Below are 26,048 nucleotides of genomic sequence, written 5' to 3' on the forward strand. Positions count from 1 at the left end.
TCCTTTACTTCAGAAACATTCAGTATTAAAATACTCCCTATTGGCCTAAACTATATTTTTTGAACACTAAAAATAAAAAAAATTAAACAAAGTTTATATGTACAAACTTTTGGGTTTACCCATGGCTGGAGACCCACAGACAAGCAAACCCCACCTACTTCTCTATGTGCAATAATTTCCAATGGAGAGGTCTGAATGGTAAAAGCAGTGTTCTGCCTAACCTCACTGTCCCCTTGAAACAAAAGGCCCAGTGCTTTTTTAAACTGCAGACCTTCAGAGCAATTTTAGTGATCTTTGCCCAGATCACTTTTTCCTAGTTCTGTCTCAATAGTCTGATCAATTTCCTTGTAATTCTTGGTCACAAAAAGAACAAAAAACATGCTAGTCTACATAAATACTCCAGATCCCTAACTCACAACTCATATAATCCTTCTGTTTGAACAATGCAGTTAGTCAGCTCCCTGCTTCAAAGACATTGCATTCTACCTCTCTTGTGCAATGGTTGCCACAGAAAATTAACTACTCATCCTCCAAAACAGGTATCCCTTGCTGATTTAAACAAACAATTTGCTTCAGTTACCTGTTTGAAATTAGCTTCTCTTGCTAGCAAATAAACTGCTAAGAGACGGACTCAGTGGAGGACAAGAAGAAAAGAGACCAGGGGAATCAACCTTAACAACAGCAGAAGCCCACAAACAATTTTTAGGACAAGGCACTTCCATAGAAAATTCCAGTGCTCTCTATGGGAGTTATTAATCAAGAGACTACAAGCAGGTTGATCAGTTCTGGTTTTCTCCTGTCACTAAGTCTATGATCACAAGATATATGAGGAACATTCAAACAGTGGAGTCCTGAAGAAGGAAGTTTGGGTACATCAGTGGCTGGCTGTATATAATGTTGAGTCTGTCCCATTAGAGCTTTCATCAAACAAGTATGTTGTAACCACAACAGTTAAGAATACTTAGGAACTGTGTGAGTATGTGAGAAAAGGGTGTGCCTCAGAGTGAGGTGGTCTGAAGTGTAGCTGATCTCAAATTGTGATCTTTAAGTAAAAGTGTTTGAGAAAATTAACACAAAATTTCTACAATTTAAGTTCAAGAGACATCCATGAAGCCTACATACCCACCCCGAACCCCCATCTGCTTGGCACAAACAGCTGGCTGAAGTCTTCTGTCAATTTCTTGGCATCTTAACACAACTTAAGAGTAGAGGTGTATACAGACATGGAAGGGAAGAATTGAAGTTTTCTGATTCTTCAATGTATGCAACTGTTCTCTAAACTCCACACATTGAACAGAGGTCCCATATTATCTGGCACCACGTTTTTTGTGATTCTCAGGCAGATCTTTTCAAGTGACTCTTAATTCACTTGGTAACAAGAAGAGAGCAGACTAATGTTGTTTCTGACTAAGAGTTGCTCTCTGCAAAGCAATATACTACAAATATCAAAGCACAGCTCCTGCTGCTGCTTTACAGATGTTTTCTACAAGGGTGTTACTTGCTTGAAGACAGTGGGGAAAGAACACAAGAAAGATGCACTGTGTTATTTGTTTGGTCTTCTTAGAGCTGAGACAGCCTGGCCTTTAGACTGCCTGGGTACGACTAGAAGATATGGGTCAACGAACAACATCCTCCTGTTGACATAACTGAAGTCCAGCAGTGCAGTCTCAAGGAAGCTGACTGATTAGGATCGTTACACAGAAGGTACTTATATGCACTTACGTGTAAGCTATCAGAACGCTTCCCTTTATGTAAAATATGACTGGCTACAATTACCTAGAGTTTATTCTGTTCTGAGGGAAGTGACATCTGTCCAGATCAACACCTCCAGAACGGAACAGTGCAGAAGCACCATGCAGAAGCATGCTGCAGTAAGTTTAAGCTTCCTTGCTCTACATGAGGAATATTCTTTTACAGAATGCTGATTTGGAAAAACATTATTCGAACAAATAAAATCAGAACTTTGGCAGCTTCATTGAGAACTGTGAGGTGAACCTCACCTAGCTCAGTAAAAGACCAGGATGATGTAGGGTTAATGAAACAGTTTAGTATCTTGACCACTGAGATGTGAGTAGAATCCCAATGATGTTGAGCTACCCAAGTATAAAACAACCCTCCTTTTTTGTAATCACCCCTCCTCCAGTGACAGTGATTTCTGGATGTGCAGCGAGCAGTCGCTGTCCATGGTCCTTACACAGCTGCTGGAAGTACCAATTTCCGGTCTGGAGGAAGTATCTAGTCATGGTGCTGCAGGATCAAGCTCTGAGACAGATGGAAAGTTCACTCATAATAGGCCTGTCCAGAGAGTTTGAATATGTAGCGATTAAGATACAGATGTGAAAACTCGTTTGGCTGAAAAAGGCAAGAATATCCTGGTGGTGCCTGAGAATTCTCATCACCAGAATATGTACTTGTGTCATAATGCCTCTTAACAGTTTCACTGAGACCGCTCAGATAGGCTCCCCAATCTGTCAGCAGCTTTCCAGGCTGTTAAGAATCAGACTGAACAGGGTTTCAAACACGAAGGCACTACTGCAGCCTTTTGACAAAATTATTTCTTTCCAGGAGATAACCAGAACTGAGGGATTAAGAGTAAAATTCTAGCAAGCAGTCCTCTGTATTGGCAGGGGACAGGTACTGCAAAGTTTATCTGTGTGTTGCTGCAGCTCAGCTGGTGTGAATACTTGTACTGAAAGCCTTGAGCATACCTGATCTGACACAGAAGCAGTATGTTGTTCCTACAAACTCAAGTCTCAGTCATATTAAGATCATATTAATAAAAAAGTCAGATCATATTAAGAAAAAAGTTTTCATAGTTGACTTTGGCTTTCCTCCTTATCTCTGAGTAAAATGGGGTCTGAGACTGTACGTATCTGCCATGCACAAAGGTGCCTCTGTTTAGCATGTTCATCTGGCAAAAACAGTCAGTGCTTTTCAGAAGTGCTGAAATCAGGGTACAAATGATAGGGACTTCAACTATGACTTCATGTCATCTTACATCTTGGGAACAGCCTTTGATATAATAGGACAAAACAAGTTTCAAAATGGCTTCTAATCTGGTATTATTTTTTCATGCGAGTCCTTCCATGCTGATATCAAGTGTTGCTTTGATAAAAGCACTGGAAAGATTCCTGAGAACTACAAAAATATTAAGTAAGGTTATTTCCTTTTAGAAGGAATTTGAAGGGCTTCGGGAAGGAGGCACAGATACGAAGAAGTGAAAAGGGTTAAGCTCCTCTGGAGATTCTTGGCCATCATCAATGTGCACTAAGTGATATGCACCTACAGTGTAGCCAAACTGACAAGTTCGAAGAAGAGGAACTGCATCTGCTCTCAAGGCATTTCTAAGCAGCTTACAGAGCTAAAAAAGATGGAAGAAAAGGTTAAAAAATAAAATCATTAGGTGTTTTCTTCAATGTCTGCACAACCTTAAGAAGGCCTTTTACTACTACTGCAATGTAAATGCACTTTCTTTGGGTTTAATTCATGATTTGTTTTTTTCTTCAACTGTAAAAATGTTTTAATGCACAAATGGTTTTAGGGTCCAGCCATAGTTGACAAGATCACCACATTAAATGAGTTTGTAACTGCAAAAGACAGTATAAAAGGTAACAGAAAGTAAGGAAGGTGAAAGAACATTCACTGAGGATTGCATTTTGTTACAGATGTGTGCTCTTCATCAACAAACCAGAACTTGAGACTGAAAACTCAACCTGGTTGCAGTTTCCTAACTAATTATTTCCTTTCTTTCCTGACCAGTAATAAGTTCCTGACAAGCACCAATCATTTTGTTACAACAAAATGCAGGTATCAGCAACTGCTAAATGACTAGCAAGAAATGCAATGGTTTCATTACATGGAACTTTGATGTGGTCATTTCGATATACTACAGACATTTGTAATTCAGTCACAGAGTATGCCAGTTCCACATCAAATTCCTACTTCCTGCAGCACATACATGTAAACACATTTTATTTCACAAAATGTTATATAAAAGACTATGCTTATTAAAGAATAGTTCTGCTAGGTTTATTTCTTGTAACACCATCATGCTTTAGTTAAAAAAAAACAGATATGAAAATTATATAAAAGGAAAACATGTTCCGATGATAATAATAATAAAATAATTTCTGCTGCTTTGTATCTGTGGTCTGACTTCATCGCTTCTCTGAACTCTTCCTGTACTAATACAATGACCACTTTCTACTTCTTCAGACATGTTAATGATATTACAAATAGGTTTTGCAGTTGTTCATTGATTAAGCAGTTTTTTTACACTGCAGCAAATACCCAGAGAAAGTCCCTCTATAATTTTAAGAACCAGAGAACATAAACAAGGTATCAAAAAATGAAGACTGAAGCATTTAATTTAAAATGGCTTCTTTCCCTTCTTGTTACAGTCTTTTCCTGCTCAAGTATGCAAGCACAATTTTTTCCCCTTAGATCAGTTGCTCCCTTCTTTACTGTGCTGGAGATGCTTTTGTAAAGATTATGAATACTCTTGTTCTAACCAAATCAAAGGCTCATCTTTTATTTACAACTTTTGACTAGGATCTTTCACTTGAAACAACAAGAAAATCCCCTGAAATTCTTAATCTTTCTTATTATACTTCTCTAAATGTTAATATTGCTCCTAATAGAATCATAGGGGTTGGAAGGGACCTCCAGAGATCATCGGGTCCAACCCCCCTGCCAGAGCAGCTCACTAGGACATGTCACTCAGATAGGCGTCCAGACGGGTCTTGAATATCTCCAGAGAAGGAGACTCCACCACCTCCCTGGGCAGCCTGTCCCAGGGCTCTGTCACCCTCACTGGGAAAGATACGTTTCAGTACCATTTTCTTTCACAGTTTAATTCAGTCATTTTTCTCTTACTCTTGTACTCTTATTTAAGGGACCTCATATAATCTCTGAGCAACAAGCATTCATCCCAAGCCTGAAGACGTTTAAAGATTTTTTCATATGTCTGCCCTTAATCTAAAAATCTCTCTAGCACTTCAGTCTGGGCATTCCATGTCAATAGTGGAAAGTGAATTTTCCTTTTGTTTCAAGCCTCATCGTTTCTCCATCAAGCTAAGAAATTTTAGCCACCTACCTAATTGAACTCCTCTCTTTTCTCACAACCACACAAACTAGCCAGGGTAAATTACGACAAATTTCTTTTAGAAATGAATGTAACTCATGGCTACGTCTTCTGGCGTGAAAATACATCCAGTCCTATGGACTCTGCTGTCATAGGTTTGCCATGTAATTCTATCACAGAAATACACTACTTCATTACCTGAAAAATCCAAGATCTGTCTGCATGCTGATTCTCTTTTCCTCTCAACACCCAGCACACAAAAAATTGTACTCTTCCCTTCACATTCCCCCCCTCACTTTCTTTTAAAAAAGGAAAAAAAAGATAAAAGATGCAAAAAGAGGAGGAGCTATATAGCCCAATTTCACTACCTAAAAATTTGTCTCAGGGGTACAAAAAGCCATGTACAGTACATTTTTATTGTAACAAACTTTTCACAGAAATGCATAAGCAAAGAGCAAAGTCAGCTACACTGAACAGACACTTCAGTTTCTCAACTCACAGATTTAGCTACAACCTAGCAAAATATTTCCAGCAGTTCAGAAAAATGTTCTGCAAACTATCTTTGTGTTTGTGTGTGTGTGTGAGCCCTTGTGCAAATATAGCATACAACAACTGAGAATAATTAAAAGGTGGTTTAGGCATCCAACAGGTAATAAATTGCAGAGTTATGTGTAACCATAACTCAGCCACCATTTTGTATGGATTGCGACGTTAGCTCTACTTACACAGAAATCTCATACAATTGATGGAGCATCACTATTTCATTTACTACAGACACTCTAATCTCTAAAACAATGAGGTTTCTATGCAACCTAGCTCACTGTCAGGACAGTAATTCTATGATTGCAGACTTAAAGCTACCTTCAGAATGCTAGATTGAAGCTGTAATATTACTTTAAATGTAGGAGGTTTAATGGGATTTATGCTGAAACGCTCAGCTGTGATACAGGAAACTGATATGAGACATTGAAAAAGAAAGATCTTAAGTTCACTAACACTGAACTTCACCATTTCAGCTCCTGCAATAATTTGTGCTCATGGTAATTATAAAATAATGGGGAATGAAGGAAAAAAAGGACCCAAACTGACAGTACAAATGACCAATACTGAGGGCAGAAGAACTGTAACTTTGACTCTTCAGCTTCTATCATCAGAGGCAAAAAATACACATTACTTCTTTTTTGGTACTAAATTCTAAATTCCCTAAGTCTGACACAAGCAAAGATGCACTTTTTTGTCACAGTAGAACATTAATACCTGAAATAAGATGAAAATCCCATCTCCTCTCTCCCCCGTGTAAGTGTAGTAACTTATACATGTGTATACACATGCCCTTCTCAACCAAAAAATCAAATCTAAATTTTGGGCTGTGTGTTGTAAGTGAATTTTCATTTCAAACCAGCCTTGAGAGTTTTTTAAAAAACATTTAAACATAATTATACTGACTTTACTAGGGAAAAAAGCTGCCTTTTCTGCTTCAAAAGAAAGTTCATGATTACATCTAATGCATACAAAATGAGATATCAAATCATGAGCCACAGGTCAACAAATTAAATACTGCACATCTGATTAACCACCATCTGTGTATTTCCTTGTCAAGAAACTACTGCTATTGTGCCTATATAGCTTTCAGGTCCATCAGCAGCTGACTTTCTCAATATAAAAGGTGCTTCATTGCTTGCATACCAAAACAAACCTAAACTATATTAAATTATGCTACAGGCTACAGACAGGGAAGTGTTGAACAAACACAATAAAACACATTTAGGCCTTTTTTTCCACAGGGAAAGAAGACACATCTACCAGACATGGTGAATGCTTCGAACAGATAACATATTTTTTCTGTACTGTATCTATTCAATACAGTTTTATCAAAGTTCTGTTGATGAAGAAAAAAAATCATAAATAATATTTGGTTTGCTAGGGCTTTTGTGCTTCAGCAGGAACAAGAAACTCTCCCATATGCACAAATGTCTAAATCAATTGCATTTCCTACAATAATTAACTTCTTATGAACAGTTTATCTTCACCAAACAGTGACACTGCTGTTTCAGAAGCAGTATCATGAGGTCAGTTTCATTAAGGTAAGTTCAGTTTAATTTGAACACAAAAAGGGATTTAGCTTTGCCTTCATGCTGATTGGTGGTTCACTTGGTGACATTACTTATTTCAATACATTTGCATTGTTTATTAATGTGCTCCTGATGAATGATGGTGGTGAAATGGAAAATTTATCGTAGAAGCAATGATTGATAACTCCTTGGAGGTGCCCATGTAATGAACTGCCTGTGTGTAGCAAAACCTCTGCCCAGGCAATCATGTGACATACGCCCTGTTAGCAGGCAGATCCTTTCACATGGCAGACTTTTTTTGTTTTCCCCTTTGGAGGCAAATGCTTAGACTTAATACCAGTCAGGTCAAAATCCGTCTCTCTGACCATGCACCTACCCGCTAGACTTTTACGTATCTCCAGGACAACATAACAATTTAACAACTATTCCAGCATTAGTGAATTAACAGGGTTTACTTCAGTTACTTGAAACTAAGGAGGTAAAAGTGAAAGTTGCACAACATAAAGAGTCACTGGGAAAATACTATGCAAGATAAAACACAGAATTATGGAAAAATCGTTGAAGTACTATCTCCAGAGCAAAGCAAAGGCCGAATTAACTATGCAACAGCTCAGCAGCAACAGATCTAATCAAAGCCTGTGTTTTGGTGGATCTGTGTGTGGATAAGCTTATCATATAGAGTATGTCATGCCAGACCATAAAGGGAAAAACACGTGCTATAACCTTTACCTCAGCAAACGTATGTATTTGCTTCTGTGCAGCTTTAAGGGTCCACTGCACCCTCCCTCCAAACTGCAAAAATTTATTGTCTTAAAGATGTTGTTCAAAGCCACTTGAGGGGGGTGGACACATTGGGAACACAACTACATAAAACTGCTTTGCTCCACAAAACCAGACTCCATTTTGGGTGTAATTTTCATAGGCACATTTTAGCAGACCACTTTGGGTTCTTGGTTTTCTCAGTCGATCTTACAGGTGCTCATGTGCCTGGATGGACCAAAACCCACTTCCTAAAACACCCAACTTTCCCTCTTTGGAAAAAAATATATTTGATTTCTCCTTTTGCTTGTTTTGCTTACACACACATAATTCAAGTGAAGTTAGAACTGTATCAGTGCAAAACTGAAGGTAGGCTCCTATACATGATGGGAGAGTTTATCTTAAACTAACAATTAAGAACATGAAACAAAATTCCCCCAAGGCAACTACGGTGTTTTGATATTTCACACCATGAACACAACTAATTTCAAGTGGACAAAACAATGCAGCATGTTTCCATAGAAACATGTTAGATGAGGATGTACACTGAATAGTGGTCTCAGGAAACGAGGCTGCATTGCAGAAATGCAGCTTTGAAATACATTTCAAAGACAAATGAAAAAGATTTTAAAAACAGGACTTTGTTTCAACATTCTGTTTCAATCTCCAATGAATTCAATAAAACACAGAGGTAACAAGATCCTCAACCAAATGCTAAGGTACTTCTTAGTAACATAATGGTGAAGCAACTTGCCAGCATACATCTTGATATAAAGTTGGAAGGAGCTAGGTCATTCTGGTCTGGAATAGGTGAGAAAAATGAGAAGAGTATCTCCTTCCTAAAAAAATCCATCTTGAAATGACTTAAGACAATTTTCAGACATGGGATTATAAAAATTGTCCCTAGCAGTTTAAGGTACTTTAATTTAAGATGCTTTTAAACTCTAGAAGCTAGATTGTATGGAACTGTAACTTAATTGTGAGTTAACTCTGCAAAATGGCAGAGTACATAGAAAATCCAGCCCCTCTGGGAGATGTTATCAAAAACTCTGAACAGTGACCTAATCTTTGCTCTCATTAAAGGCGAAACAAACTGTGTCTTTAATTTATTTAGTCCTTGAAACTGAACTCTGTTCAATGAAAACCAAAGGAAACTGTAGCTGACAAAGTCTCTTCCTAAGTATTAAGAAAAATCTTGACAGTAAACCAATATTAATCTAGAAGCATATGACCCACAAGAACTTGAAAGTAATTTAAAAATATCTCTTAAACATGAGTAGCAGCATATTTCTAGAAGTTGTAGAAACCCAACTAAGTACTGCCTGCATTTTTGCATGACTTGTTATGCATATATGCTCACATACACAAATGTAGTGAAAAATAATTCAGTATTAAACACTAGCAGCATATACAATCCATGCTGATGCCCATGAACATACTATTCCCTAACACACACATAGCAATACAATCTGATAAATAGGAGAATAGCTAATAGCATGTAGCTACATATTGAATATAGAACTGTCACATGCTATAGGACTATTTCTTGGTGTCCATTCTTTAGGATTGCACTTGCACATAGATTACAAGCTTCTCTGGCAAATTAATCCAAGAGTAGGAAAATCTAATGAGATTAAAATGCACTAATAAATTTCACCCACAAGAGATTAGTGGTACACTATTTTTAAAAAAATTATTTGTTATATAGCATTCGATCATATCAGCTGTACAGAAATTGAAAATGGCATCAATTAAGGATAAACAGATTACAAACTTCATAACTCGTTAACAATCAGGGTATGATTTATCAGTATTTTCTATTAGTGATTCCCTTACTTGACACAGAAATAAGCAAGTACATACCCTGATCGAAAATCTCTTCTTCTTCTTCTTGTTTGGCCTGATTCAGCAAAGAACTTTTATCAGTATCCTTGGTTTCTGAAAATGGATTTAGGATACGATGTTAACCTCTGCATGTGAGTGGAATTGAGTATCTTCCTACTGGGGAAAAAAAGCCCTTCAGAAATAACATTTGGTATTTTATCTATCCATAGTAGTTGTACCAAACAGCACAGCAGTAAAACAACAGAAATAAAATATGATTTGTACTTTGGTACACAGACATACCAATCAGATTACTTCTGGATAATACTGCTGGTCCAACTTAATGTCCCTAACAGTGTTCAATAGGAACATTTGATTCCTTCTGTAATAAGGCAGTGGGATCCAGAAAACTACTGAAATGTTATGATACAACTTTGTGGGAAATAGAAGATAAAGAAAATATTAGGAAGTGATAATATGAAGTACTGTTACTTGGCACAGAAACCAGGGCAATCTTTTTGGTACACAGCTTACAGAGCTCTATATTGGAAACTGAAAGACAGTTATAAATGAAGAAAAGACTATGGGAAACATTTTCACCATAACCAAGAGCAGAATCCTATGATTGTCCATAAGTGATTTGAATTTCATTTAGAATTGCATTTCCTCTTTAATGAAAATTTAGAATATCAAAGTGACATAAACAAACACACCCGTGAGCATAAACAGACTTAAATAAAATGATGATAAAATTACTATTTTTTCTCACCTTCGTGATGTCCATGTGCCATCTTTAGCATGTCAGACTTGACTGGAATAGGAATGTTTGCTTCCTGCGGTATATTTCTGAACATCTCAGGGTTTGCATTCTGTGTGCAGGTCATATACGAGACAGCATGCTTGGCTTCCATATAGTACATGATGTAAAAATTACACATTTCATCATTGGCTGTTCCCCTGCACAATACAAAGAAGGTGTGGCAGTTAGGAGAGGATGGACTGAATAAAGATGCAATTCAATTATATAACTTGTTTAACAGAGCATTAAAAGGTTGGAATGAAGTCCCACAATAACATATTTAAAAGCTTAATTGCAGTGAATATAGAAAGTTTCTTTCACTTTACACTAAAGATGCCACTTTGCACAAGCTTCCCATCTATCTCAGAAATTTCTAATAACTAGAGTGTGATTCTACAGAAAATTGCATCAACTATTTACACTGCTCTTCCTTCTCACTTCCCCAGTATCATCCTCACAGTCTCCAGTGTGTCATCAACTATGCAAATGTTTGGATGAACTGTATCATTCATTACATCACTATTCATATATTTCTCTGTCAATCTGGGGCAAGCCTGGTTTAGAAGCATTGCAAAGAAAGTCTATGTTTCATTTCAGCAGCTATCCTTTACGAAATTTTCCGTGCCATGTTCAAGTGCATCCACTTATTGGCTACCTTAATTTCATTACTTGTTAAGGCTACTTAAATATCTGTTAAAGAGGTTATAACATTGCCATCTTTAGAAAAACTTTATCACAAGCTTCTGTACAGAAAATATAAGCGCAAGAGGAATGATTAGACACGAGAAAAATTCAGGTCTTCAATAAATGTTGTGCATTTATTTGAAACAGAAGAGGCTCTTCTGTACTGCAACATAATCTTGTCTTCAACAGAAAAAATTGGCTGGTTAGAGAAAGACTTTTTTCATGAAAAATATTACTTTGTGAAGCAGATAATACAGGTCCTCTTTGCAACTGTGATCTGTGTCTTGTTTTTTTCTCTGCCATATAGGTGTCTTTTATTTATAACCACAATCCTGACAATGGAATAAGCTAGGAATTATAAAGAAAGGTTCACAAAATAAAGGGCTTTATATTAAGATTTTTTTAATTAGCTTTCACAATTAAACAGTGAGTCCACAATCATAAAAAGATACGGGGGTGGCCTATTAGCTGTTTGCAAAAGACGTCAGTGCTGAATTTCCAGCAGCATCCTGCAGCACTCATTTATTCACCATAGCAACAATAATGACACCAGCCAGAGGGGAGACAGGGGAAACATGGGAGAAGAGACAGTTTCAAAAGGGGAATTGGTATTTTTCCATGCATTGAAAATTTAGCATCCCTTGGAGACCACAAAAATCAGACTCTGACTGGGCAAGCTCTGCTTAAGCTTTTAGAAAGCATCAACTTCACTGCTGGATTATCAGTATCTGTCACTATTATTGCCCTCTCCTTAAAAGTAGAAAAAGGGATGTGGAACCTACACAAACTCTTGTTCACCTGACACATGTTACTGTGTATAAACATTTCAAAGTGTGTAATTTTAAATATTTAGAGTTTAAGAAAGAAAAATAAATTGTCAACAACAGTTTTAGTAAATCTACAGAAAAACCAGAAACCCTTCATTAAATATTTGAAGTCTTGATTAGATATTTGTGAATGAGTTTAATGAGTAGAAATGCCAATACACTATGGGAGAGAAATTTTAACATCCTTAAAGAATGCATTACACAGTGAAGCACAATGAAAAAGAGGGTTTAGCATCAAAAAGCAAGATAATGCAGTTTAAAAATCTTAAATGCTGAGTGGGAACATTTTGCTACAGGCACATAAACCTTCTTTTCAATGGTACAATGCCTGTTAAACATATTTTGAAAAAGAAAGATAGATGTTGCACTATTTTCTGTCAGTTAAGAGTTTTAAACATTGTATGACATGGCAACTGGAAAAACAAGCAGCCTCCATGGCCAATGGCACTTTCCTTTACAAAGATACCATCTTTACAATGAATGGGCTCTAGTTCTTTGAAATCACTTAGGCTGGTAAACTACAGACTACTTGACACAGTATAAACTCTAATGTTTACCCTGAAACATCATTAAGTTATTTGTTATGAAAATGCAGTGGCTGCTTGCATGGAGTACTTACTGGCCTGTAGCAAAAATTAAAAGCAATCTTGCTTCATAACTTAAGAATAGTTTATGTCCTTATTTTACAAAGGATAATTCAACCCTTTAATTTTCACAGGTTTGAGCTAACTGAAATGGATGATTTATGAAACTTCTGACGAGAGGAGTCCTGCCACACCTCTCCACACCAGAGTCACTAAGTCTGTGCTTGTGTAACTACCCTGAACTTGTATGCAGTCAATAGCATAAGCAGAGTCAGGTTTCACTTCTGAACCTTGGCTTGCCAAACTCCACACATATATGAGGCATGCCTCAATACCTAATTTAATTTCTCAGAATAGGAGAGGAAGCAGGATGGAAAAGGTTAGTGGGAACAATGGGAGTCATGCAATAACGTAAAACAATGGAAAGCAGTTAATGTAATTAAAGCATGAAAAAAACCCAAGCTGACCTTTTTTCAGCTAGTTTAGGAAAAAAACCAAAACAACACAGGCAGAAAATTAAATATAGACCCGAAAAGTGAACATTCAGAATCCAACTGATCCTTTTCAGATATCTATTATTTCACAGCTTTCCATTCATGTTTGCATTTCACATTTTTTCAGTGCTGGTATTTGGAACTCAAAGGTTCTTTTAATGTTCCTTGTGGACTGACAAGTAATTCTTGCAACACTGCAAGACAACTGCAACATCAGGGCAAAATTTTCCAAGATTTAAACAATTTTCCTTGATTTTATTTTAACTTTTATCTTTCCATATACACATCATTGTTCTGAATGCATTCCTTTTCATCCATTCATTGCCTATTATGGTAATAATTATTTTTCCAACCATATACACTTCCATATTTTCTTGGGTTTTGTGTAAGAAAGACTTGTTTAATATGTTTATGTGTAGTGTCTGATAATTCACGGGTAGAAATTATCTATAAGTTTAAAGGTCAGCTTGTTTTATACAAACTGCCCCAGTGTGTGTTTCTTCTACAGGGTGCAGCCCTTGAAGTCCAGTCTGCTCCAGCGTGGGTCCTCCAAGGGGTCAAAAGTCCTGCCAGCAAACCTACTTCTCCCTCTACAGGTTCATAGGTCCTGCCAGGAGCTTGCTCCAACATGGATTTCCCACTGGATTTCAGCCTCCTTCAGAAGCTTCCACCTGCTCCACTGTGGGGTCCTCCACAGACTGAAGGTAGAATCTCCACTACCCATCATCTTCCATGTGCTGCAGGGGGACAGCATGTTTCACCATGCTCTCCTCCACAGACTACAGGGGGATCTGCTCTGGCTCCTGGAGTGGCTCTCTACCCCCTTTTTCACTGACCTGGGTGTCTGCCAAGTTTCTCACATCTTCTCATTCCTTTCTCTGGTGGCAAAAAGCTGCTGCCTGTTTTAAATTTTTTTTTCCCCTTTTTAAGTTATGCCAGAGGTGCTACCACTTGTGTTGATTGGCTCCTTGTTGGCCAGTGACAAGTCCGTCTTGTAGCCAGCTAGTATTGGCTGTGTCAGACACAGGGGAAGCTTCTGGCAGCTTCTCCCAGAAGCCACCTCTGCAGCCCCCTGACCCTTGCTGCGCAACCAAAAACAACTACCCACTGCAAAGTGATAAATCCGTATTGAATCCTGAACCCTCGACTGAGAAGCAATCTTAGGGTGGTTCAGTACACTAAAAACTCCTTCCTTGGGTGTTGCAGCACATACTTGCAGAATGGGCAGATTTCTGCAGGATATCTTCATATTTTTGCACATGCAGTTAATTACAGTTCAAAGAACTGGAGCCAGTTAAGGGAACAGCCATATTGCACCTGTTTTTGCAGTTGTATTTGCCAACTTGATCTTATAGAGCTATGCCTGTCATCTTCTGCTGAACAGCACCACTGAAAAACAGGTCAGATTTTCCTGTTTATCACTGCTAGTAATTTATGTCTTCATCTTATTTTTCATAAAAGCCTGTATATTTTTACATAGAAAAAAAGGTAACAGGCATGTTGTTCCAAATTATAATGTTAGATTTTATGATGTGTCAAAATTTTATTAGAATTTTATGTGTCCATACATTTTATTTCTGAAATAATGAAGAGAAATTGTGAAGCTCTATTATTTTGCTCTGAACAGTCAGTAACTTCAACTTACTAAACCCACATATTTCAGAGTTAATATTCTGAATCCTTCTCTAAGTGCAGAATAGACCAACACCTGAGTAAGGTATTTGGAAGCGTATCTTTGCCTAAGAAATATGTTTACCTAATAAACACGTCAGCAAAGTGATTATTCACATAAGTAAAGCCAATGAACATTGTGTAGAGTAAAATCTTTCACAGACTATACAGCAGAACAGATCATTCTGGTAGAATTTAACAGTTTGTTAGAATTATCCTGGAAGAAGAAATGAAACAAATACATTTCTACACATAACCAATACCTTGGAAACACTGCTTAGGAAATGGGACAAATAGAGAAAAATTACCCTATATGTGTCTCTGTAGTTCTGCCTTCACCACTGAACACACATCTAGCTGCAAGGATATCATCATAACTAACATCTACAGGATGTTCTACTGGGTAGAATGCCTGAAAGAGAGGATGATTCACCATAATTAGTGAAAGTTTCTTATACTATTTACGTCATTATACACACACAAGAGAATAACAGTGCTAGACATCTGGAAAGTAATTTTGGAATGTTTTTGCATCATAATGTAATCATGATAATACTTGGCAGTATTCACTTCCAGTGGCACAGCAGCATGTTACCAGTGGAAATGTCATGACGCAGATCTGTGTGTACATGACTGCCAATTCACCTTCTCACTTGTAAATAATTAAAATTCACAGTTAGAATTAATAAAACAACCTACCTGTGGTAGTTGTGGACTCTGTCTACCAATCAAGGTCCATTGACCATTCCTCACTCTGTATCCACTCACTACTTTACCTACAACATACCAATATGTTTGCAAACATGAGACACATTTATAAAAAACACGTTGTAGTGCCATTTTTTCTGTTAAATATTTGATATTACTAAGTTGCAATACAACTCTTACCTAGTCTGTGTGTATGAACTCTGTAGGCAAAAAGGTGCATTGGAAACCTTTTGTAATGGCAGGCAATGTCGGCATCAACCACTGTTAAAATATGACGGCATAATAAGCAAAGAAAACCCCATTATTTATCAGAGAAAAGTTCCGTGTGAAAACCATTTACGAAAGGTATACCTAAACCAGACAACAGACAATTTCAAAAGATACTGCATGATGTTTCTGCATGTCTATCTCAAGACATCTGTAAAGAAAAATTAACAAGATAAAGTACACGTAGCATGAAAATTACTTTCTGTGATGATGTAGACACAAAATAGGGCTGAAACTCAGTGGCATTTTTTCCAGCGTGTGTTACTGCTACTTAATGAAGCAAAGTACCTGCTTGCAGACTGCGCTGAGGGACATTTAACATAAACATACCTATGGTCAATGGCCTACTCAGTAGAAAATGAAAATAAAACTATATAAACTATTAAAATTTACAGTGAAGGCTTGATTTTAAGATCTTACAATTCTATGCCTAGCTTTAAAGACCCTGGGTTAAATGTAGATATTGCCAGAGAAATGCTGGAGAAATGCTGGACAGACAACATCTGCAGGCCAATTCTTATGTTAGGTGCATCACAGTAGCTAAAGAAAAGCCCACAGAGAAGTACACATCTGCCCATGCCTCTCTCCCAGAGCTATCTGGGGAGTTGCTGCATTTTTTGCGTTATAATAAACTTCACACTTTGCTTAAGAACTGCAAATCTGATTGAACATGAGAAAGCAGTTATCAATAGGCACAGAACTGGTTTTATTCCCCTTTCCCTCATCCCTCCAGGTGAAAAACTAAATTTCTACACTGATCAAGTATTTCTGGAGGAGGATTAGTTTGATATGGTTTCATACTGAAGAGCAAAATGTATTGCTTCAATTAAAATTAAAAAAGATTCACTGAACAGCTTCAGTCAGTTAAGCATTTGACCATCTCATTCTATTTAGGCATCTAATTGTAAATGGACAAATGGTGTTCTTGGATATCTTATTTAAATTTCTGGTATAGTATAGGAAAATGTAAGAACAGTCTTCAGCTTCCTTAAAATAGAACATTCTGTGCTAACTTGAAGAAGAGATGTAGGGACTACCCAAGTTGAGTTTCAGATAAAATCCATGGCATAGCAATCTGAATAGAAACTGTTTGGAAACTTTCTTTTACACTATTTTAACCATCTAGGAACAGAAAAAGAATTTGAAGAGCAGCTCCTTACTGTTAGAAATTAATTCATCAAAACTGAACTCTTACTAAATCACAAATAGCATGAATGACAAATGTAGATGAAGAATAATAAAAAAGATAGAATTTTAAAATTATAACTATTTTCTGATTATTTAAGTAATTAATGTGTCCACCTACAATTCAGCCTCTGCTAAATCTTCTTCTGCAATTAACAGTAAATCTAAATCAGATGTTGAAATTATGTAATCACTTGGAAGAATTACGACTCACCTTTCTCGCCAGGTGGTATTACAGTGTTCACAGACATCATAAGATACATTCCAGCAATCAAAGGCTGCCTGCAATTCAAAACCCAAGCTCTGCTAAACAAGTTCTTTGTCAAACCCAACTGCAAGCGAAACAACATGTAATCCCACTTAACACCCCTACTTTCTAAATACTGGATTATGTCTGAAAGCAGTCTAAGAAGCTGGTACACAGTACTTCCCTTTCCCTCCTTTATTTCACAGTGTATCTTCTACAAAGTAAGTGAAATAAGACAAAATAGTCACCCACATAACTGGAAAGTAATTTCACAGACCCACATCACTGTTTGTGTCCCTGATTTCTAAATGTGAAGCTCTTAAACTGCATTACCTCAGTAGTGCTTGCACTATTTCATCAAGCAAGAAGAAAAATTATTGCCAGCAGATGACAAATGGCTTAAAACAGCCTTAATATCATGGAGTATGTATTATTTTTATTTAACATGTTTTCACAGGAATCTAAAGGAGAGGTCTCTATGCCTTCTGATGAAAAAAACAGTGTTTTTAAAGAGACTTACTTCTGATGTGTCAGGTGTAAAGTTACACCAGAGCAGTCCTTGTGTTTATCTGTACAAATTACAAAACAGTTTTATTATTAGTAACTGAATCCATGTGAAATTATTCCACATTAGTAACATTCTTCTGCAGCATAAAAAATACCAAAATACAAAATTTAATTAACTTTCATGTATGGAAACATTACTCAAATTTGCACAAATCTGACCACCACAAAATCCTAATATAGTTCTGCCACTGTATCACCCACATTTTTTCCATTCAAATAAACAGCCAAACAAACGATACATTGTAGAAAAATAGACATTTTTCAGTATAATAACATCAATAAGTAACATCATTATGCAAACATGTATGTTTGTACAGACATATAATAGACACTGAAAACTTAATCTAAAATTTACAATAAAAATTCTCCACTTTAAAGTGCAGTCTTGAAAACACATGTATTACTTTTTACTTTTTTTAAGTTAAGTCTTAAAAATGGAGCGGGGGGAAGAGCACCTCTCCAGACAGAGGGATCGAGTGTACCCTCAGAAAGCTGCTGGTCACACCAAGCTGTGAGGTGAGGTCAACACACTGGAGAGAAAGGATGCCATCCAGAGGGACCTTGACAGGCTGGAGAGATGGGCCCTGCCTGAAGTTCAACAAGGCCAAGTGCAAGGTCCTGCATGTGGGTTGGTGCAATCCCAAGCACAATTACAAGGCTGGGTGGAGAATGGATTGAGAGCAGCCCTGAGGAGAAGGACTTGGGGGGGGGCTGATTGACAATAAGCTCAACACAAGTCAGCAGTGTGTGCTAAAAGCTCAGAAGGCCATCAACAGGCCGTGAAGCTGTTCAGGGAGCTGCAGCATTTCTCCCATGAAGACAGGCTAAGAGAGAGTTGGACTTGCTCAGTCTGGAGAAGAGAAGGCTCCAAAGAGACCTCATTGCGGCCTACCAGTACTTAAAGGGGTCGTACAGGAAAGTGAGAGAAGGACTGTTCACCAGGGACTGTAGTGATAGGACAAGGGGCAATGGCTTCAAGCTGAAGAGGGCACGTTTAGATTAGACATTGGGAAGAAATTCTTTACTGTGAGGGTGGTAAGGCACTGGAACAGGCTGTCCAAGAGAGGCTGTAGAAGCCCCATCCCTGGGAGTGTTTGAAGCCAGACTGGATAGGGCTTTGAGCAACCTGATCTAGTGAAGGGTGTCCCTGCCCATGGCAGGGGAGTTGGAACTAGATCATCTTTATATTCCTTTGAACACAAAGCATTTTATCATTCTAAGTTACAGCAGACAAAGGCAAAATGTCAAAATCAAAATACGGTCAGCACTGGCTAAAGATGGAAACAAAAAATGAAGTTATGTCGTGCCAGACTAAGCACTAGTTTTCAATCACAGATAACAAATGTTGCTTCTAAATGGCCAAAACATGAATCTAAAAGCACCAGAAAGACTAAGCAATTAGGACAAAAGTATAGAAATGGTAGGAAAACATTTAGTAGAAAGACAAATTAAATTATTTGGTTGTCAAAAAAGTTCAAGATATGTATACATACTCCTCACTAGAGGAGTCTTCACTTACAATCTTAATACTACCACGTCTGCAATAAAGTTCTTTGTGACATCTCTTTTGGCCCACCTTCCTTGTTTCAAATTATTATGATATTTTTAATTAATATTTGGGTATTCATACAACACTGGAGATACTGCAGAACTCATATTTAATGAGTTAAACATTGTTAGAAGTTTGCAGTGCATCAATTTGAAAGGAAGCTAGGAAATGCTTGCTTCTTATCAGAACATTACTTAAAGTAATAAAACTTAACATTTAAAATGGAATTGGTAGTTTTGTGTCTCTCAGTTTTGCAACTTACTGCTGAAAATTCCACCATCCCATGTTTCAAACACCACCATTAAAACACCCCAGAACAGTAAAACCAAACCTGTCATAGGCCAAACGAGTCATGCTTGAAAAATGTAACCGTTACCATTTCATAGTCTCTTTAAAAATAGCGATTTGGGAGGAGAAATACTACTCTTACATATCTTTCAATTTACCTTTCAGAGTATTTACTGAATTTTTAATGTTGTTTTTTCTTCTAAACCAAGCAATTTCAAAATGAACTGAAGACAGTGAGATAGTTATTATGGCTATTATGCAGTACTTACATAGTATTATACAGTAATAATCATTACTGGGAGAAACATGAGAACAACCTCTGGCACAAGAATCTGACCTGCAGCGCTGTATCAAGAATAAAATAATGAACGGACAAGTTGGTCTAGCCTTACAAGAAATTCCTACAGCATACTGTAGTTTTGTCTGTGGTTATATTTGGCCATGACTGAGGCAAATGTTTTTCTAACTACAGAGGTATGCTGGAAATGCTTTTTCCTTGCCTCTCCTCTACAGCTCACCTCCTTGAAACACTCAAAGCTGTTAAACCCTCCACCCAAGAACTCTTAACTGCAGTGAGCCCATGCGTAGTTCCTTGTGCAAACTCTTTCCAAGCTTTGTTTTGCAACCTATGAATAATACTCCTAAATAAAGCACACAACCAACAAAATCTGAAGGTCTCCTTTGTAGTCTGTCACTCCAGCTTATCTAACTCATTGCATTTATTTGTTTCAGCTATTCAACAAATACACAATGTCCTAGGACACAGTAGATACTAGTTACTGTTTGCCATGTGGCAAAGACTGGAAAGCACATTTCTAGATGCCTCAGCAACAGGTTCAAACCAAAACCAATTGTTCATGCAAGTTTCCAACTCAAATGAAAGTAGAGGATGTGCTTATGACTATGCAGTCATTTAATATGATTGTGTTATATTTGCATATATATTTGCATATAACACAATCATATTAAATATTCCCTGCTTTAACTTTATCAAACAAAAACTGGTGTCAAATTTTAAATATATCATTTGTTTTAAAAGTTGTACAACAACTCCGTAACAGTAACTCCAAGTTTAAATGCCAATAAACTTTTAAATTAGGTAAAAAGAATCACCTATGCTATACCTGTTAATTTTCTAGGAGAAATATCTCACACACTAGAAATACTGACTTTTGTCAAATGAAACACTCATAGCTGAGAAGCCAAATTATCCTAAAGCCAAATACTGCTTTTCTGTAGATTGATAGAATAAAACTTTCAATGCAAGTATGACTGGCTTCCTGCTAGTCTGTCTACCCAGATTTGTAATGCTGAACATGTATGATAATTCATCATAAAGGCTGAGATTTCTTGGGCTTCCTAGATAGGTAAAATTCTGCAGCTTTTTTACTGCGAATTAGGAGAATAAACACTCTTCAAACCATTTTTTCTTTGCACTCTGGGTAGATGCATTATAAATTATAAAGCACATTGTTCAAACTAGTTATTCAGTTTCCATAGCTCTATTTCTAATATTTAATAGGAACAGTATAGCATCCATACCTGGCTGCTAGAATGCATAAAAGCATTCACTGTAACAGAGTGGTGCTTTTTTTATGAAGCTACAAACCTCGTTATCTCAAAGTTAGCTATTTGATTTGTACCAGAATCTCCACATATGTTCTCGGAATTGGATTAGCCTCATTAAAGATTAGGAGTAGCGTCAAAGCTGACCAAGGCAATTCCAAAGCTAATGCTCACTGGAAAGTGAATTTGTACACATTATGTTTAAAAAGACAAAGACACACAGCACAAAAATGAACCTAAGACTTGGTATATAGAAATACAAATTATGTTGCACTCAATATTGCCACCTAAGAACACCAGCTGATACATAAAAGAACATTATCTTTGTCGTAAGAGTGAAGGTGCTTGTTCTTGCTCATAATTTCATTCAGACAAAATCAACTCAGCAACAACGGTCCTGATTTTGGCTACAAGGGTGGATTGGCACAGCTCCAGGACAGTCTGAGGGTGGGCTGAGTGTACAGTTGGTTGTCAAGTCAGTAAATTGTCTGGTGTAATCACCAGGTTTGCATATTCTGTGGGAAGTCCTCATTTTGTTGTTTCCCTCTCCCTGTGCTGTCCCAGCAAACCATCCTTATCCCAACCCATGAGGTTTGGTTTTGTCTTCCCCTTCTCCTACCCATCCTGCTAGGGGAGGAGTGAGTGAGTGGCTACATGCTGATCAGGTGGTAGCTGAGGCTGAAACACGACAGGCAGACATGAATGTCTACAAATATGCAAAATTAATTTTATTCAAGACACCACCGTTAAGCCTCCTCGTTATTAAAGAGATGACACTGTTCAGATAGGACTAGGGTGCTTATGAAAAAAAACAGTTACTTTCAGGACATCCACCACCTTAGTGGCAAAATTGAATTACTCTCCCTGATACTCAGAACAGCACCCCACCCCCCCTCCCCTGCCTCACAAAGGCAGACATGTATCATATGTAACGTGGGTAATGTAATTCTTGTAGGGAATGAGAGCAGGAAGAAATAAATCCTTGCTCAGTGAAGAAGTGTGGCTTAGAAAAAAACTGAGAATGTGAGTATTACGTGTGCTCTGTGCATGAAAAGAGAGGGAAAAACAAAGGGAATGAGAAAGGAGCCAAAGTTGAACAAAAATTGAGGAAGTCCCCAAAAGTTTGCTCCACACACAGAATCACAGAATATATTGAGTTGAAAGGGACCCATATGGATCATCATGTCCAACTTCACAAAGATTTTTTAACTACTTCAAACAATGCTAGGGTTATACGTATAGAAAATGATAGTATGTGATTAATCACAGAATCGTAGGGGTTGGAAGGGACCTCAAGAGATCATCGGGTCCAACCCCCCTGCCAAAGCAGCTCCCTAGCTCATATTGCACAGATAGGCGTCCAGATGAGACTTGAATATCTCCAGAGAAAGAGACTGCACCACCTCCCTGGGCAGCCTGTCCCAGGGCTCTGTTACCCTCACTGGGAAAAAGTTCTTCTGCATGTTGGTGCAGAACTTCCTGTGCTCCAACTTGCAGCCATTGCCCCTTGTCCTATCCCCACAGACCACTGAAAAGGGGCTGGCTGATTCACCTTGCGTCCCATGTCTAAGATATTTATAAACACTAATTAGGTCCCCCCTAAGTCTTCTTTCCTCGAGACTAAACAGTCCCAGTTCACTCAGCCTGTCATCATATGGGAGGTGTTCCAGGCCCCTAATCATCTTCGTTGCCCTTCTCTGGACTCTCTCCAGGAGATCCCTGTCCTTTTTATAACAGGGAGCCCAGAACTGGACACAATACTCCATGTAGGGCCTGACCAGGGCAGAGTAGAGGGGGAGGATCACCTCCTTTGACCTGCTGGCCACACTCCTGATGCACCCCAGGATCCCATTGGCTCTCTTAGCCACCAGGGCACACTGCTGGCTTATGGCCAACCTGTCATCTACCAGGACCCCCAGGTCCTTCTCCACAGAGCTCTTCTCCAGCAGGTCATCTCCCAGCCTGTACTGACACAGACGGTTATTCCTTCCCAGGTGCAAGACTCTACACTTGCTTTTGTTGAACCTCATCTGGTTTCTCCCTGCCCAGCTCTCCAGCCTGTCCAGGTCTCTCTGGATGGCAGCGCAGTGTTCCTGCATGTCAGCCACTCCTCCCAGCTTTGTATCATCGGGTACTTGCTGAGGGTGGATGCTATTCCCTCATCAAGGTCGTCAATGAAGATATTAAACAGGACTGGACCCAACACTGAGCCCTGGGAACACCGCTAGTCACAGGTCTCCAGTCAGATTCTACTCCACTGATCATAACCCTCTGGGCTCGGTTCGACAGCCAGTTCTCAACCCACCTCACTGTCCACTCATCTATCCCATGCTCTCTCAGCTTTGCTATCAGAATCTTGTGGGAGACAGTGTCAAAAGCCTTGCTGAAGTCAAGGTAGATGACATCCACTGCTCTCCCTCCATCCACCCAGCCAGTGATGAGATCATAGAAGGCTATGAGATTGGTCAAGCACTATCTCCCCTTGGTGAATCCATGCTGACTACTCCTCATGACCTTCTTCTCTTCCAACTGCTCAGAGATGGCATCCAAAACAAGCTGTTCCATCACCTTTCCATGGACAGAAGTGAGGCTGACTGGCCTATAGTTACTGGGATCCTCCTTCTTGCCTTTTTTAAAGACCGGAGTTATATTGGCTATTCTCCAATTTTAAGGCACTTCTCCTGTAGTCCAGGACCTATCGAAGATGATAGAGAGTGGCTCCGCAATCACCTCCGCCAGCTCTCTCAGCACACATGGGTGTATCCCATCCGGGCCCATGGATTTGTGTGCATCCAATCCTTTGAGTCGCTCCTGGACTACCCCTACCTCAACTAGAGGGAAGCCCTTCATTCCCCAACCACTCCTACTTTTGTCCGGGATCTGTGGGTCCCAAGTAGCCTTCGGAGTAAAGACCGAAGCAAAGGCGGCATTCAGTATCTCCACCTTCTCATCATCTCCTGTTACCAGGACACCTGCCTCATTCAGCAAGGGACCTACGTTATCCCTGGTCATCCTTTTACTATTCACATATCTGAAAAAACTCTTCTTATTATCCTTTATGTCCCTTGCCAGCTTCATTTCTAAGCGGGCTTTAGCCCTCCTAGTTGCATCCCTACAGGCCCTGGCAACATCCTTATATTCATCCCAGGAACCCAGACCCTGTTTCCACAGTTCATAGGTCTTCTGCTTCCCTTTGAGTTTACTCATAAGCTCCCTGCTTATCCATGCAGGTCTTCTCCCTCTCTTACATACAGAACAAGTTAAAAGATATTATTATTATTATTAATAACTTTTAATTAATTTGATTCTTGGGGATAAGGTCAATAAGGACTAAGATATTAGTACAATCTTTCTTTATTAGAAACAATCTTTCTTACAGTGATGATGGAAAAAACAAACTCTAGGGACTGGAAAGAACCCCGTATTTTAAAAAATTAGGTCTAAAGGCACTTGTATCAAAGAATAAATTCAGAACAGTGTGTCAACTGCATTGCATATACAGTAAACTTTGTTTTGCCATCTGAGCATGAAGTGCAGGTCTAAATATGAATACTTAGCTGTGGATTATGTCTAAGGAGGGAGGAAAAGCATAATTAGTTTAATAACTGGTTAATTAAATGAAGAAATATCAACAGTTGAAAATGAGAGTTGATACATTTTTAACTATGACTTTTTTTCACCCAAAATTGATAGGAAGTAGAATTGGGTGCTAATACACAAATAATTATTGGGTGCTAATGCATAAATAATTACTACCTCCAGCCAAGTACTTTATATTTGCACTCATTCTAAGTCAGAAAATTAAATTATGAACACTGCTTCTGAATCTGGTGTGCTACTGAAAATACAGTAAGTTAATTCGTATATTTTATCATTTGTCCTCTGAGTTGTCACAACTCAGAGGAGGACACGGGGAACTACAGGCCTCAGCCTGACCTCGGTGCTGGGGAAGCTGATGGAACAAATAATGTTGAGTACCATCACCCAACACATGCAGGACAACAAGGTGATCAGGCCCAGTCAGCCTGGCTTTATGAAAGGCAGATCGTGCTTGATCAACCTGATCTTCTATGACAAGGTGATCTGCTTTGTGGATCACTGGAAGGCTGTGAATGTGGTCTACCTGGACTTCAGTGAAGCCTTTGACACTGTTTCCCACAATATCCTCGTACAGAAACCAGCCACTCATGGATTAGATGGGTATACGCTTTGCTGGGTTAAAAACTGGCTGGACAGCCAGGCCGAAGGAGTTGTAATGAATGGAGCTAAACCCAGCTGGGGGCACGTCACAAGTGGTGTTCCCCAGAGCTTGGTCCTGGGGCTGGTCTTGTTCAACATCTTTATTAATGAGCTGGATGAGGGGATTGAGTGCACCCTCAGTAAGTCTGCAGATGACACCAAATTGCGTGGGAGTATCAATCTGCTGCAAAGCAGGAAGACTCTGCAAAGGGACCTGGACAGGCTGGATCAATGGGCAGAGGCCAACTTTATGGGGGTTCAACAAGGCCAAGTGCTGGGTCCCGCATCACTATAACCCCACGCAATGCTACAGGCTTGGGGCAGAGTGGTTGGAGAGCTGCCTGGAGGAAAAAGACCTGGGGGTGTTAGTTGACAACTGGCTGAACATAAGCCAAGCCAGCAGTGTGCCCAGGTGGCCAAGAAGATGCCAGCAGCGTCCTGGAATAGTGTGGCCAGCAGGAATAGGGAAGTGATTGTCCCATTATACTCAGCTCTGTTGAGGCCGCACCTCAAGTACTGTTTTCAGTTTTGGGCCCCGCACTACAAGAAGGACATTGAGATGCTGGAGCATGTCCAGGGAAGGGTAACAAGGCTGATGAAGGGTCTGGAGCACAAGTCCTGTGAGGAGTAGCTGA

The 26,048-nt window shown here is 38.8% G+C and overlaps 1 protein-coding gene across 1 annotated transcript in view; it reads right to left on the reverse strand.

Annotated features, from left to right (window-relative positions):
• PAM (peptidylglycine alpha-amidating monooxygenase) overlaps positions 1 to 26,048 on the reverse strand; it is a gene marked incomplete at both ends in the record, with an annotated part of 76,631 nt that overhangs the window by 25,089 nt on the left and 25,494 nt on the right. The window contains 7 exons of the mRNA XM_084278389.1: positions 9,778 to 9,852; positions 10,508 to 10,695; positions 15,106 to 15,209; positions 15,497 to 15,573; positions 15,686 to 15,766; positions 17,172 to 17,239; positions 17,725 to 17,773. Coding sequence (XP_084134515.1) covers positions 9,778 to 9,852; positions 10,508 to 10,695; positions 15,106 to 15,209; positions 15,497 to 15,573; positions 15,686 to 15,766; positions 17,172 to 17,239; positions 17,725 to 17,773 — 642 coding nt within the window. The remainder of the gene's footprint in view (positions 1 to 9,777; positions 9,853 to 10,507; positions 10,696 to 15,105; positions 15,210 to 15,496; positions 15,574 to 15,685; positions 15,767 to 17,171; positions 17,240 to 17,724; positions 17,774 to 26,048) is intronic.

The sequence above is a fragment of the Gallinula chloropus genome, assembly GCF_964237585.1.
Source record: "Gallinula chloropus genome assembly, chromosome: Z".
Taxonomy (NCBI): domain Eukaryota; kingdom Metazoa; phylum Chordata; class Aves; order Gruiformes; family Rallidae; genus Gallinula; species Gallinula chloropus.